The 16,000-nt window shown below is 41.2% G+C and overlaps 1 protein-coding gene across 11 annotated transcripts in view; it reads right to left on the minus strand.

Annotated features, from left to right (window-relative positions):
* The window catches only part of LOC128413724 (disks large homolog 5-like), a 117,255-nt gene that overhangs the window by 97,089 nt on the left and 4,166 nt on the right, over positions 1-16,000 (minus strand). Inside the window, exon 1 of one of the 11 annotated variants that reach the window (XM_053388110.1) lies at positions 9,259-9,292. The exons of the other annotated variants lie outside the window; for them this stretch is intronic. Coding sequence (XP_053244085.1) covers positions 9,259-9,277 — 19 coding nt within the window. The 5' untranslated portion in view covers positions 9,278-9,292. Of the gene's footprint in view, positions 1-9,258; positions 9,293-16,000 lie in introns of those variants that run through there. 11 annotated transcript variants of the gene reach the window in all.

Below are 16,000 nucleotides of genomic sequence, written 5' to 3' on the forward strand. Positions count from 1 at the left end.
GGCAAGCAACAGCACTGGGGCAGAAGTGGCTGAGCAGAGAAGGAGACAATGATGCGTATGCATGAAGGAGCAGCTGGACCAACTTCTACAAAGTCATTCGCCATTCTCAGGAGAGGATATTTTTCATTCTGGCAGTTAAGAACGCTGCAGGGGCCAGGAGGCAACCTTCTTAGTCATGTCCAATTGACACATGATCACCAACATACGGGGGGACAGGGCATGCTTATATGTAGAATTCTATCAGTGATATTTTATCCACACAATCAGAACACATTTCAGGAACCAAAAAGTTTTCTTGAAAAATGCGACTTCTGAACTGTCTGGCCCCAAAATGGCAGGCATTCCATTTTGGCAGCTGTAACCCTGCTGCCATTAAGGAAACCCTGGTTTGGCACCTATCTGAGTTTCTAACACTGACAGTAGCAGAAGGTAGAAGTGCACTGGGAAAGCCTGCATTACATCCACTACATGAGATTGCTAGACCCTCTTGCTGCATTAAAAAAACACACACAAGTTGTTCTTCTTCTTCTCATGGAACAAATGATTGTGTTCACTACTGTTTAGGCTGGTGCTGAGAACAGTTTTGTTCTGGGAGCAAATTAACTCCTGCATTGTTGGAGTTGGGTGCATAGAATAAAGAGCTTGCCTGGGATAAGACAGTCAGCATGGATTGTTAATTATGAAGGGCTGCTGGGGTTGGGCAGTAGAGCTTGGGGAGAGGGAGTTTGTATTCTCTAGACTAGCTAGGGAGGCAATCTCAATGCTTCAGTTTAAAGAGGGAGATGGTTAAGGGACTTACACTTTGTGGGAAGAGTGAAACAATACTGTCTTGACCCATAAGCTCTTTTCCTTAATTTTGGGGTTGGTGGGAAAGAGCAGATTTTAGTTGCTCAGTGGAGAAGGAAAGACACTCTGCATGTGCTCAGGGTGACTTTTGCTATATCCCCACTGATTAGCAGAAATGTGGTTGGCTATCAAGCCCAGATACAATTTGTTGATCCCAGGCAACAATGGTTGCCAAGGTCTCAGGGGAGCCCCAGCAACAAAAGGTTAACCTTAGGAACACCAGCTGCTAGGGAAAATAAAGGATGACGAACAAACACAGTGAGACAGACAGAGGGAGCAGATTAATGAAAATCAAGAATTGTAATAAAGGCAAAGCAACACCTAGGCAAAGCTAAGGAGGAATGAATGAAAAACATATAAATGAGTGGCTTTAGAATGGGGATGTGATTTGGGAAGCAAACACTAGAGAGAAAGATGTGCCAGACACTCTGCACTTAGCAGCAGACAGGGGATCAAAACAATGGCCATCTTTAGAAACAGTTTTCACAGCGCCTTCCCACAAAGCCCCTAACAGGGAATTATCAAGTGGGAACATAATCAAACAGAGACTGGCATCCATAGCTTAGTGCTTACTACCTGATGTGTTTGCAGTGCCAAACACCATTATGATCTCACTCCTTTTTGGCTATGTAGGCAGGATCCCCACCTCCTGGCAGACACCTACGTACACAGAATATACAGTGGGGAAACTTAATTTTCTACACTCATTGCTACTGTTTCTACAAAAACTACCATATTTTTCCATGTATGACTATGCTTTTTGCTAAAAAAAAATGCAAAAATTGGGTGTCGTCTCATACACTGATAGTGAACGGAGAAGGGGGACGTGTGATTAATGGCAGCAGCAAGCAGGAAACCGGCAGCAGTGATTGGGTCTGGTGACTGGCTGTGGCTGCAGCAATTAGGAAGGCGGCTGGCGGCTGTGGTGAGGTGGGCAGGCAATTGGCGGCTGCGACAAGTGGGCTGCTGGTGGCGGGGAGCGGGCAGACAATTGGTGGCTGCGGTGAGGGCTGCAATCGGCAAAGGCTGTGGCAAGCGATCGGCAGTGGCGGGCAGGCGGGTGAGCGATTGGAGGAAGTGACCTCCTCCACTCCCCCCAAAAGCTAAACAACTTAATTTCTTAATTTTCGGTTTAAAAAAATAGGGGGCATCTTATACATGGAAAAATATAGTAATTTGGGAGTGGCAGGGGACTGGTGGAAGTTGCACAAGCTACTTTTGAGGCCATGGCGGCCCAGGGGGCGGGCGCCAAAGAAAGATGGCAAATGGATCCAATGATTATATTGTAGGCGTACTTGAAGAAACTTGGAATAAGCCCCAGGTGGAACAGATAGTTCTTCAGATAATTTCTGCTAAAAGGTTAACTGCCCATGGAAAACCAGCATAATGTCTGCAGTTATAAGACTGGTTACTGAAAAGGTGGAATAACACAGGCCTTTTAAAACTTACTTGCTCCATAGGATTGAGAGAGGAAAGGGGTCTTAGATCAAATAAAGTCTTTCATGAAGAACAGATTTGTTTAACGCTGGAAATTGCTACAACAGAAATAATTTATAATAAAATATGAGCTTAAAAATATCAAGCCACACTTTGCTCTATCATCTTAACAGGGGAAGGGGAGGAAGCTGCCGCAAAACATCATCTTGCTACAACTTCCTTAAAATGTGCAACAGTAAACTAACGAAATTACACCCGCCACTAGCTCAAAACGCTTTTCACGCAGAGCCTACAGGGCAGCCGCACAATCCCATGACCCACAAATAACCTTGGCATTAGCGTTTCTTCACACATGCCCTATTTCCTTAGGCGTCTCTGAAACTTCAAAACAAGAGATGCCTTTTAAAACCTTCAGCTGCATTCAAATTTCCTTCTCCGTAATGATGCAAGTGCCAGGACGCACATTTGACACCATCACCATGTTTTTCAGCTACAACTTCAACCAACAAGTCAGCTGACCCTACAAAGCAGAAGGAGAGAGATAGTTTTCCCAGAAGTATTGGCTTGTTTCAAGAACTGAATGGAAAAGGCTTGAGAATCACGTCACTACTGGGCGAGTGGGAACAAAAGAAATCTGGATTCTTATTAAAAGCTTCCTACCCTTCTTTTAAGGGACACGGGTGGCGCTGTGGGTAAATGCCTCAGCGCCTAGGACTTGCCGATCGCATGGTCGGCGGTTCGAATCCCCGCGTCGGGGTGCACTCCCGTCGTTCGGTCCCAGCGCCTGCCAACCTAGCAGTTCGAAAGCACCTCCGGGTGCAAGTAGATAAATAGGGACCGCTTACTAGCGGGAAGGTAAACGGTGTTCCGTGTGCTGTGCTGGCTCGCCAGATGCAGCTTGTCACGCTGGCCACGTGACCTGGAAGTGTCTCCGGACAGCGCTGGCTCCCGGCCTATAGAGTGAGATGAGCGCACAACCCTAGAGTCTGGCAAGACTGGCCTGTACAGGCAGGGGTACCTTTACCTTTTACCCTTCTTTTGGGATGCGGGTGGCGCTGTGGTCTAAACCACTGAGACTAGGGCTTGCCAATCGGAAGGTATCACCGCGCTCCCGTTGCTCGGTCCCTGCTCCTGCCAATCTAGCAGTTCGAAAGCACGTCAAAGTGCAAGTAGATAAATAGGTACCGCTCCGGCGGGAAGGTAAACAGCGTTTCTGTGCGCTGCTCTGGTTTCGACAGAAGCGGCTTAGTCATGCTGGCCACATGACCCGGAAAAACTGTCTGTGGACAAATGGTGGCTCCCTCGGCCAGTAAAGCGAGATGAGCAATGCAACCCCAGAGTCGTTCGCAACTGGACTTAACTGTCAGGGGTCCTTTACGTTTTTACCCCTCTTTTCCCACTAAAAAGTGGCACACCATTCTGTCCCTAGAGCTCCATGAGCTGTGGTACAGTGGTTAGAGTACTGGACTTGGAGGTCTGGGCTCAAATTCTTCTTTCTCCATACAGTTTGCACAGTGATCATGTACTCATTGTTACCTCTCAGCCTAATATGTCTTACAGTGTTGTTGTAAGGGGGGGGGGAGCATCTTATGAGCTTGCTTTGAGGATCATCAATATATTAAATATAATAAATGAAACTAAGGCTGCACCCACCTACCTGGAAGTAAGCCCCATTAAATGCAATGTAATAGTTAGGAATGCACTGTAAATCAATTTCACTCTGTCTTCTCCATGTCCTTTAATCCCAGGTAACTTTAATCACAAAGTTATCAAAGCAACACCAGGCTACTGTGCACAATTTAACCCAGGTGACACACGTGGTGAATCTAAATAGAGGGGTGCAAGGGGAATTCCTGCACAAGTGGAGATGGAAAGATTAATGGGCATGTGGAGAGCTTTGAAGTCTGAAGATAATACTCACAGTTCTCATTACAGTATAACAATTATGTGACTTAGTCACCAAGAGCAAGAAATCACAGAAGACGACCTGTGTCATTTCGAGTCCCATTTTGAATTCTACACTTGGCCATACTAACAGCAACCTCAGTACATGGACCAAACTTGACATAGACAATGATCTCATAACTCAGCCTGTTGCTCAGTTTTCCAAAGCATGCATTCAAGGAGGAATATTATTCAGTTGCATATACAACAGTTTACAACTGTTCAATATATCTTCTCCCACTTTTATTTCTTTCTCTCCCAGCCCCTCTCCATCACTTAAGTTTGGGCATGTAAACATGATGCGCTAGGGATAGAGCGTGTCTCTCTCTGTCACTGTTGGACTCTTACCTATTTGGAGGGAGGATACTTCCCTACATCCCTGACAGGTAGGGGAATGACAGCCTTCCTCCACACACCGTTCATGTCTTCAAAGGGGTGGGGAATGGGGGCACAAAACACACACACAGCATGTCCTTGAGATTGAGATGCAAGGTAAACCTTGACAGAGCTGAAAATGGGGACTATCATGTCACTGAGAGGTGTGGAGGAAGGTGCTTCAAATTAGGGAAGGACACAGAATCATAGAGTTGTAGAGTTGGAAGGGGCCACAAGGGATCATCTTATTCAACCCCTTGCAATGCAGAACTCTTTTGCCCAATGTGGGGCTTGAACCCACGACCCTGAGATTAAGAGTCTCATGCTCTAACTTGCATTGGAGTTAACAGGGGAGAAAAACCCAGTATTATTGCCTCTCCCCCGCTCAACAACAGATAGAAACTCTTTGCTATCATGCCTGGAGGGCAGCAGGAGCCACATTCTCACTAATGTTGCCTTTGGGGGTGGGATCTGGGCTTGGGATATGCTCACTACAAAAGCCAGGGAAGAAAGATGCACAGAAAGATACTTGCTAGCATCTTCATCCCTGAGTAGCACGGCCTGGTAATTCTACTAATTTCTGTTGGGGGATTCTACTTCCTAGAAGCATTGGAGGTGGGTGGAAGGTTGGGATGGCTAATGAGCATAACTGCACTCCACACTCCAAACTGAATTACTACAAAGCACTCTGTGATGCAGCCCTTGAAGGATACTCAGAAACTTCAAATGATCCAAAGCACAGCAGCCAAGATAGTGGCCAGTGTTCCACTTAGAACTCAAATAATGCTTGTTCCATTATAAGAAGTTTATAACAATTATTTTTTTAAAATGTAGTAAATTAAGTGAAGAGCATTTTCTCCCTCCTTCCACCTCCACCATACTGGTTACATAATTTTTTGCACAGAAGTTGCTTTCTGTTCCAGCTATACTAATTTAAACTACAGCACAGATATATAATCAGTGGCTTAATGCCAGCTGTAATTACGCCCTGTTTGGGTTGATTTGCATGAATGGGGAGACTGTTGTACTCTAGTTGTAGCTGATAACCACTGTAGTTTATTATCCGTGTAATGACTACTTCAGCGGTAGTTCACATAAAGGAATGGTTCTCAAAGTTTTTTCTCTGGGCCGCACTTTCAGAATAAAACAATGCGCATGCCACAATTTTTTAATTGATACCCCGGAAAACACAACTAGGATTGTCCTCAGTATCGCTTCATGTTCTTGCTCTCATTTTGAAAAGGTATCTATCCATAATCTGCAAATAAAAAAAATTATGTGATGCTATCCCATTCCATACTATTCTGTACTACAATGAAATGTTTAAATGTTTCTTTGATTGTCCTTGAATCTTCCTGCCACACTTGGTAGCCTCTCCTGCCACTCCCTTTGAGAACTACTGATGTAAAGATACCTTACAGGATTTAGCAATGGTGCGAGTGTTCTAACTACTGAGATAAGGGAGGTAAAATGTTTTAGAACTTACACATAATACACGTTGGCTTTCTGATGCCACAGATTTCTGTCCAAAATTGTTCAAATGTGTCCAGCCTATTAGCTATCATTCAGGAATATTAAAGCTCCACCTTTGGGACTCTGCTCAGAGGAGGCAAAAAACATCGTGTCTGGATAATGCTAGGAGGCTTAATTCAGACACTACACCAAACTATGGTAAGGAAAGCCTAACTGCAGTTTAGTGTGATGTCTGAAACAGACAAACCATAGTTAACAGTCATTGCTCTGCCCTTGGAGGCCACTATCAATTGGACAGGTAAGCAGAGAGAAAATCAAAGCATGGAAGCACGTGCAGGTTTGCCCACACATTTCTAAGCTATGTTTGAGTTCAGACAATGATTTGGTGCAGTATCTGACTTGAAGCAAAGTGTATACAGCCTACATACTAGGGGGAGCCAAATTACATGTGTCTCTTCCACCACCAGACATCTACACATAAGGCTTAGCATTTATAGGGCCTAAACATAGCATGTGACACACACCGGGCAAAACTATATGAGCACTAGTCCTCAAGAATTAGTGAAACAACTGCTATGTTTAAGCTTGTCTAGAAGGACCCTATAAGCAATCTATGCTCATGCAGATGTCTGGCAGTCCCAGAGGCAGAGCAGAAATGGCATGCCCCATAAACAGAGACTCAAGCAAAAACTGATATGTTTGGCAGCAGAGTTTGTATTCCTTTTCATCTTTAAACTGTTTAACATGGCTGCTTTTGAGATATATCTTTGTTTACATTAGGGGATGCAACAATCACATAAAATTAAAAACAATAAAACACTCAGGCAAACATTTCTGAATATATTCACAAAGTTGTGTCAAGGTTTATATAGCAAAATTACAACAATTATTACCAATATAAAATGATGCATAGTGATGTGTATTTGCTTAGATTGTGAGCATAAGTATTTTGTATCAATAACAATTAGCTTTTATGTGAAATTATGGGGGGGAATTAAAATATATACTTCATGCATGCCAGACTGTGGTACTGTTCTATAATTCTATGAAATGCCTCATTATTTGTGTAATCCATCACCATCACCACCACCATCATCATCATCACACCAGACTGCATAAAAATTGTCATGTTTCTTTTGGCCTTGCTGCATTTAATTTTTATGTCAGTTTTTCCAATAATGCTGTTTGTGAACTGCATTATATCATTGGTCCATAGTTAATAACTGTAATGATTTCCATGTTCTGGCAATAGTTTTTCTTGCAGCAGTTAATATATGTGTTATCAGTTTTTCTTTCTTACTTGCAACATATCGTGACTATATAAGTTAAGCAGAGCCAGTCCTGGGGTCATGGGGACTGTCTGCCTTGTAATCAAATATATTTATGTAAATACATTAAATAAGTACTGACCATATTTTAAGTTGAAACAGAACGTACATTGCATGGTATCTTTTTCAATGCAATGCTCCTGCTCTAAGTGTGATGGATCAATGACACATTAAAATTCCATTTATAGAGAGTAAATGGATGGTGGTTCTATGGTTTCACACCTAACGTACCGGTATTTTCAAGCCACTTTTTGTTAGGCATTTTAAGCACCCACGCAGAGAGAGGAAACAGAAGAAGCATATAAGAAAAAAGAGTGCTTTAATGATTAGCAATACACTTTGCTCCAAACCAAGAAAATTTATAGCAAACAAGACTCCCTTCTACAAACCCACCTGCAGGCATTTAACCTCCCCCCCCCCAAAAAAAAGATTTCTACTTAAACAGCCCTAATTAAATAAGGCAGTGCAATGCTAAGAGAGCTAAAACCAAGGGAGTATTTGTTTATTTTCTTTCAAAAAGAGATGCATTCCCTGCTTTCATCCAGTGTTCAAGATGGCTTCTAACAAAGAAGCAGCAGCATATCTGAAGTGTTCCTGCATGCATTATGCAGCGTACAGTTTGGCTCCCTGGAAATCACAGCTAATTTTGTCTCAAGTTTCTACCCTTCATGTTGTGAATGAATTGACCAATTTACACAAACAAAACACAGAGCATACAACACTCTAGAATCTGAAATGTGTAATAGAGTCACCCATAGACATCCACAGGGGAGTAAGGAGAGCATTTGCCACCCCAATAAATAGTAATATCCAAATCCCCAACTACACACACACGGTTTCTAGCTTCAAATAACAAAGTCTGCATTCACATGACAGCTTTTTTTCCATTTTTGCGACTTTCCTCCTATTTCTACAGTATATATGAGCTTTCACATGATGTAAAAGCCACTTCCAGAAGTATTGTGGAACAGAGCACAAGTTTAACAGTCATTTCCATCAAGTCCGTCCCCCCCGAAGCAAATAAACATGCACTATATTCCACTATAGTTCTAGAAACAGCTTTTACATCATTTGGAAGCTCACATATAATGCAGAACTTAGGGTTAGGGAAAAGTGATGAAAACAGAACAAATTGCTATGTGAATGCAGCCAAAATATACAGACCAGTTAGCATCATAAAATCATAGAATTGTAGAGTTGGAAGGGACCCCAAAGGTCCTCTAGTCCAACCCTCTGCAATGGAGGAATAATAATAATAATAATAATAATAATAATAATAATAATAATTTTATTTATACCCCGCCCTCCCCAGCCAAGACTGGGCTCAGCGCGGCTAACAACCAGTAATAAAAACAAGTTGATTGAAATACAACTTAAAAACAAGATTAAAATACAACATTAAAACATTAACTAGATCATCTTAACTAGATCATGCATGGCAGATAGCCATCCAACCTCTGCTTAAAAATCTCCAAGGAAGGAGAGTCTATCATGGTCTACACAGTGTCGTCTGCTTTAACAACTGGTTAATGCTAACTATGTGTAGCTTTGAACAAATGAACTTGAACTGTATACAGTGGTACCTTGGTTCTCAAACTTAATGTGTTCCGGAAGTCTGTTCCAAAACCAAAGTGTTCCAAAACCAAGGCGCGCTTTCCCATAGAAAGTAATGCAAAACGGATTAATCCGTTCCAGACTTTTAAAAACAACCCCAAAACAGCAATTTAACATGAATCTTACTATCAAACAAGACCATTGATCCATAAAATGAAAGCAATAATCAATGTACTGTACTATAAAATAAACAAGACAGTATTGTAGATGATAAAAAATTAAAAAATGATAATTATCTTACCTGCACTGATGATAGTCATTGTTTTGATGGGGGGCTTTTATCCATTTCCGTACACAATCAATCAATCAATCAATAGCTGAACTGGGTTCCACACAGTCACAAAAACAAACTAACCGAAAAAGCCTCAAAAACAAAAACGCAAAATAAATAGCAAAAACAAAAGCAACAAATACAGTGGTACCTTGGCTCACAAACTTAATCCGTTCCGGAGGTCCGTTTGACTTCCAAAATGTTCAAAAACTAAAGTGCGGCTTCTGATTGGTGCAGGCACCTCAGAAACAATAGCAGACAACTGCAACGGACATTCGGCTTCCGAAAAACGTTCGAAAACCAGAACACTTACTTCTCGGTTTTCAGTGTTTGGGAACCAAAGCGTCTGAGAACCAAGGTACCACTGTATTGTGTTACTTTGTTTAATAAACCAAAGTTAATGTTAACCATAGTCCTGGGTTTAGAGGACAAAGGAAGCAACGAACAACTATAAATGGAGGCTTCCAAACTCCTTTCCTCAATTGTGCAGGAGGTAGAGAGACGAGGGAGAGAGAAAGAGTCAAGGAGGAAGTTCATTCATGTCACTATAAACCATGGTTTAATTTCTACATGCAGACATTAAATGGAACACAGGACAACTAAAAACTGCATCATGTTACTGAGTCACATAAAAACCAAATCATGTTATTTGAGATAATTCTCCCGCGTGTTTCTTCAGTCTGAATTGAAGAAAGAAAGAAACGTGAAATTATTGTGTCTCGATTTTGGTGGGGTTTTTTTTCTAAACACACATCTGTTTCTTCAACATGCTGCAGATGATGGAGAAATCAGGTGAGATGATTTGAGAGCTGCCCAAGTTTATAGTATATAGGAATTGTAGTACTAGATTGTCTTATAAAGTATAGTTATTTGAAAGCATTTTAAAGGGGTAATGGGCAAACTTAAACAACATTTTAAAACCTTGCCTTTAAAAGCATTACACTGGTCATCGTAGGAGAAAATATTTCATGCCATGTTTTTATTTTTTCCTTATATTGCCAAATCTTTTCATTGGAAAAATGGAGGGAAAGCCCATGGTGTGACAATGAACCCAAGTTTTTGGGGGCCTCATATATTTATTCCCTTCAGCACTCAGGGAATGTGGAATGTGCTGCTTCATGGCTTATATTGCCTCTCTGCAAAGGCTCCAAAGTCTGCATAATCACCAATGCAGCAAGAATAATAATAATAATATATCGAGCAAATTCAGACAAAACCCACATCATCTACATAATTTATTCCAAGTCAAGTGAGATTTATTTATATATGCTTTCCGTGCAATTACTGCACTCAAACTGGTACAATGGAATATTGTATGAGAAATCAAGTTTGTTACAAAAGTGAATACTCAAAACTATCAAATCACGGAACAATCTGAATAATCAAATTCTCAACAATTCATTATACTAAACCCACCATCAACATTACAACGACAAAATTACATAGTGATTCATTTTATCACCAGTAGAAAACAGCAGAAACAAAATATAGATTAAATTAAAAGGAGCAGAATCTGCAGCAAAACGTTATCGCGCAAGACGCTCCTGTTCAGAGTTCCAGCAAGCCAGTCACACCTTGTTTCAAAGTATTCCATTCCATTTCCACACACCCCTGCAACAAGACAGGCTCAGTCCTCAATAAACTGCCCCCCACCTCCCCTTATCCCTACAATAGTTGTTTGGAACTTCTGCAAAACTCTCCTCCCACAAATCCTGGAGATACCTCCTTTCTGTGCATGGATGTTTCCATTGCGGCAACACAAAAACCCACACTTGGTGAAATAGTTTGCTATTACCATATTAACTCGAATGTAATACACACCTTTTTTGGCCAAATTGTGTCACAAAAATTAGACTGTGCATTAGTTTTGATGATGCATTTACATTCACCAGCAAATATTTTTTGGGTTTCAAGGTTTTGAAAATTGAGGTGCACATTAGGTTCGATGGCGCATGAGATTCATGTAAATATGGTAGTACAGGAACAATTAAGGTATTAGAAACACATAGCTAAAACTTCAGCTTTATGGAGAATATGTTTATTTAGAATCAGTGGCACTGTCACAGGAACAAGCATGGCTCCAACATCTTCATGGCTCTCTTAGAACAGGAATTTCCCAGCTCCTGTTCCAAAAAAACTTCCCCCATATTCTGATGACATCTTTATCACCTGGACTCATAGACAGGAGTCACTGATGCAGGGAGATCGCCGAATTTACATCAAGAGATGTCAATACTATTACTTTCAGACTAATCTGAGGCAGTGGATTTCCAACGCATTATGTGTGCTAATCGGCAGACCAATGCCATAATGTCTGTGTTATCAACCACTGTTTTGTGAATTGTCACTGTCTACAGTTTTTCACATTTCATTTCCCGTTGACCGTGGTGTTTATTATTTTCTCCAGCTGTGTGTGTGTATGCATACACCTGTAACTTAGAATAACACTTCATACCTCCAATGTAGTCCACAAAAACATGTTAAGGTTCCCCGACTCTTTGCACCTTTAGCTAAAACCTGAACACCTTCAGTGTAGTCCAAGTGCAAAATTTGTTTTCCCCCTGACATATGAACACAAGTCATTAACAGGCCCAGAGCCAGTCAATAATGCGTGGTCTTTTAAATGCATTCTCCAATAATTTGATCTGCAAATATCCTAAATGGAACCCCTTACTGCGTTTCATTTGGGAGTATACTGAAATCCCCCGAAAAAACATAACACACTAATGAAGAGAACCTTGCAAATCCCAGAAAAGGATGTTCTGACCCTGCCTAGGAGATTCATCCTTAGACGCGCCAGCCAAGCAAAGAAGCACCCTTTTTCAGAAGGGGATTCCTTTGCTCCTCACAACATATTACCAGGAGCCACTACTGCTACATCCAGAAATCTTCCTGGTATGGCGTCATCCTTGATGGCTTTTAAAATAACTTTGAAAACATTTTTTATTCCTGGCCGTATTTAGCTAATTTGCTGTGGGGGGAGTTAACCACAGACTTTTAATTCTGTATTTGTATTTTATAATATTATTGTGTTGTGGTGTTATAAAATGTTCTCTTAAAACTGACTTGCAAGGGAAATGAGCCCTGAGAGTTGGGGGGTAGGAACACATTACAGTTTTTTCTGGTACTTTTAAAGTTTTTTATCAGAAGTTTTGCTAAGCTGTTAAAAAAGTTTAATTTTGGGGTTGTTTTAATTCTGTTATGGTTTCATCACTTTTTAACTATTATCTTTTATATGTTTTTAGCTTTCTGTATTTTATCTGCGTTAACTTGCGCAAGCCACCTTGAATCCTGGCCTGGGAAAAGGATATGAATGAATAAATAAATAAATAAATAAATAAATAAATAAATAAATCTTTGAACCATTTCATTTCACCAACTATTGTTAAGATTAACCACAGTTTAGGGTTAATATGTAACACTAAAATGGAACTGGAAGCTTCTGATATCACTGTAGCCACGTTCTAAGACAGGGGAGCAGAGTACATAAGCTTGAGACTTGTTGCTGCTCATAGAATCATAGAACTGTAGAGGTGGAAGAGACCCCCAAGGGTCATCTAGTCTAACCCCCTGCACTGCAGGAATCTCAACAAAAGCATCCATGACAGATGGCCATTCAACCTCTGCTTAAAAACCTCATCTTCATGACACTATATGCAAACCAAGACATTCTCTTTTCCCACCATGGTTGTCAATGAGGAAGTAAATTATACTGTATGAAGTTGTGACAGAGCAGTGTGATAATACACCTTGCCCACTCCCTCAGTTTTCTTCTATACATTCAGCTGATGAATGCAGGAAAGTGACTGATCTATTTGCACCAGCAAGCCAATAGCAAGTGACACATGCAATCATCTCAAGGTTCGGTTACTTAAACTGGAAAAAACCAAACTAGCGCATTTCATATAATGATGATGATGTTTGGGAGTCTACAGGCAAGATTGTTAAAATGTATATACAGAACTCCTATTTCCAAATCTGCATCAAGAAACTGCTAATGCTCAGAACACAGATTCAGGTTTTGTCCTTCAAGATGTTATTTTTTTATTTGGTCATGCTTTAATAACTGCAATGCATCAGAGCTATGACTCAGAAAAAAACCACATCATCAAGACAGAGTGTGTGTGTTTTGAGCAAAAGTTTTGCTTTGTCATCCAATACACATTTCCGTTTGGTATTCCCAGCCAACCTACAAAGCTGTCAGACACAATACCCTCAATTTAGTAACTTCACTATTATTTTTAACTCTGCCAAAGCAATTAAGTAAAGCTGCAATCCTATGTCTGTTACTAGAGAGGTTCATTGAGCAAAATGGGACTTGCAGCCTAATGTACATTATTCAGAAGTACAGTGGTACTCGAGTTACAAACGCCTCAGGTTACAAATGCTTCAGGTTACAAATTCCGCTAACCTGGAAGAGTTACCTCGAGTTGAGAACTTCACTCCAGGATGAGAACAGAAATCATGTGCTGGCAGCGCAGCGGCAGCAAGAGGCCCCATTAGCGAAAGCACACCTCTAGTTAAGAATAGTTTCAGGTTAAGAACGGACCTCCGGAACGAATTAAGTTCGTAACTAGAGGTATGTTTTACCAATGAAGACATAAAAAAAAATGTGACAACTGAGATGAGTCATCCATAACTCAAGACTTATCAGGAGCGCCTAGTTGCCTGGCAACTCTTATTTAAGTCATAACAGTTGCTGGGCAACAAAACTGCATTTGCTTATCCTCGCCTTTACACCTCACCTTCTCCTTGGAGCAGGGACCTGGCTTTTTTAGGTAGCTAAAACTGGCTTCCAGCTCCTTAGTTGCAATTCTGTATTTGACTCAAAGGTGCAAAGTAAGTAACTAGGATTTGAATGGCAGCACAGCCAAAAATATTTGGCATCCCCAAATGTTAGCTTGGCTTACTAGGTAGCCACTATTTGTGGTTGCCTGCGACAGGTGCAGAGGGAGCTCAGATGTGAGATTGGGTCTTTGCTCAATTACACTGGAATCTGGAAAAGGTAAGTAACTGAAATGAACAGCCTAAGAAGCCCCGGATTCTTCTTAGCTCCTCTTCAATTTTCTAGGAGAACTCAGAAAGAAGATTGTGCTGCCATTCCCCTTGCTAGCCAGGGGGCATTCACCCTTGCTGGATTTCTGTAGGACTGACCCTGGGCAACCTCAATATCATAGAATTGTAGAGTTGGGAGGGCCCCTGAGGATCATCTAGTCCAACCCGCTGCAATGTAGGAATATGCAGTTGTTCCATATGGGGACTGAACCTGCAAACTTGGCGCTATCAGCACCATGCTCTAATCAGCTGAGCTACCCAGGCAGCTATAGCCATGTGTCACTAGCAGACTGCCCTCTACAACATGCCCTAGCAGAGCTACACAAATAATAAATGCAACATATATAATAAAAGTATTACTTGTGATAGAAAAACAGGCCATGTCCTGCCAAACTTCTCAAGTGTCCTCCTACTGTGGCACCAGCTCCGGAGGACTGCAAGTGGCTTCCAGGCTAGCTAAGGGTCCAACCCCCCTCTCAAAAAGCACCCCCATTCTCACTTCAAACAGAGCCCCAAAGGAAATCAGACACACAGAGAAAGAAGACTGCCCATGACATTTCTCTTTAAAATCAACATGCCTCCCAAAATCCTAGATTTTGTGCCAGCTACACACATATTCATGTTTTCGTCTATGTATGCCATAATACTATCCAAATAACCACGATGATTTTATGCAGCTATCTTGACAGTGATATGGCAAATAGCAACCCTTCTCTGACCACACGGCATTAAACGTTACAAACACAGAATACTCACAAAGAAGAGCAGAAGCCTTAACATTTTGGTTCCTGTCCACATATTCAAAGCACAGTAAACTGTTTATCACTTTAAACTCCAGCAAGAGCATTCAAAGAGATGATTGGCTGTCGCCAAACAAGCCTGTAATTTAATTGTGTTTGCCCTAAATTCCTTCATTAACTATACTCTAAATAAGGAGACGGCTGGCTGAGGGAAAGGGCCTTAGGCTAAGCCAAATGGAAACAAACGTGACACAGTCAGAATATATGCATTTTCTTTATCCTTTAGATATTCAGAAATGCTTTCCTTGGCTTTTATATCTTTTTTAAAAAAGTTATTTTTTAAATTTTTAATTGTATTTTGACAAAGTAATAATCATAAATAAATAAGAATAAAAAGGTGCACCCCACCACTGAGACCATTCCATTGTAACTATCCAACCTCCCAAAATTTAAACACCTCTTGCGGCAGTTTGACCCCTTTCTGTTTTAACAGTACATATTCTACAAACACCCTCCATATCTCCTCAAAATCATTTATATCTAACATACAAAAAAAAGACAAGTCACCTCTTCAGGAGTTGCAGTGACCCAGTCACAGAGAACTGGTCACAAAGCGAAGGTTTGTCCTCAGGGTGAGGGACTCAGGTAGGCCTGAACTCCAAATTAAAGGCAAGCAGACACTTGCAAGGAACCCCAAGGAACCGTGGAGATCTGTAAAGGTGCCTAAATATTCCCCTCAGAGCAGATTTCCCACAGCACCGCCATAGGAAAACAACTCCCACAGTTATTTAGAAGAAAGTTGCATCAGTTAAAAGCATATGAAATGTTTACCCGAAAATTTTTTGCCTCAGAATGAAGGAGCCTCCCCAAATCTAACACATGGCTCTGTCAGCACTAACGAAGAAGACAATTTAGAA

Source organism: Podarcis raffonei, chromosome 5 (genome assembly GCF_027172205.1).
Source record: "Podarcis raffonei isolate rPodRaf1 chromosome 5, rPodRaf1.pri, whole genome shotgun sequence".
NCBI lineage: Eukaryota > Metazoa > Chordata > Lepidosauria > Squamata > Lacertidae > Podarcis > Podarcis raffonei.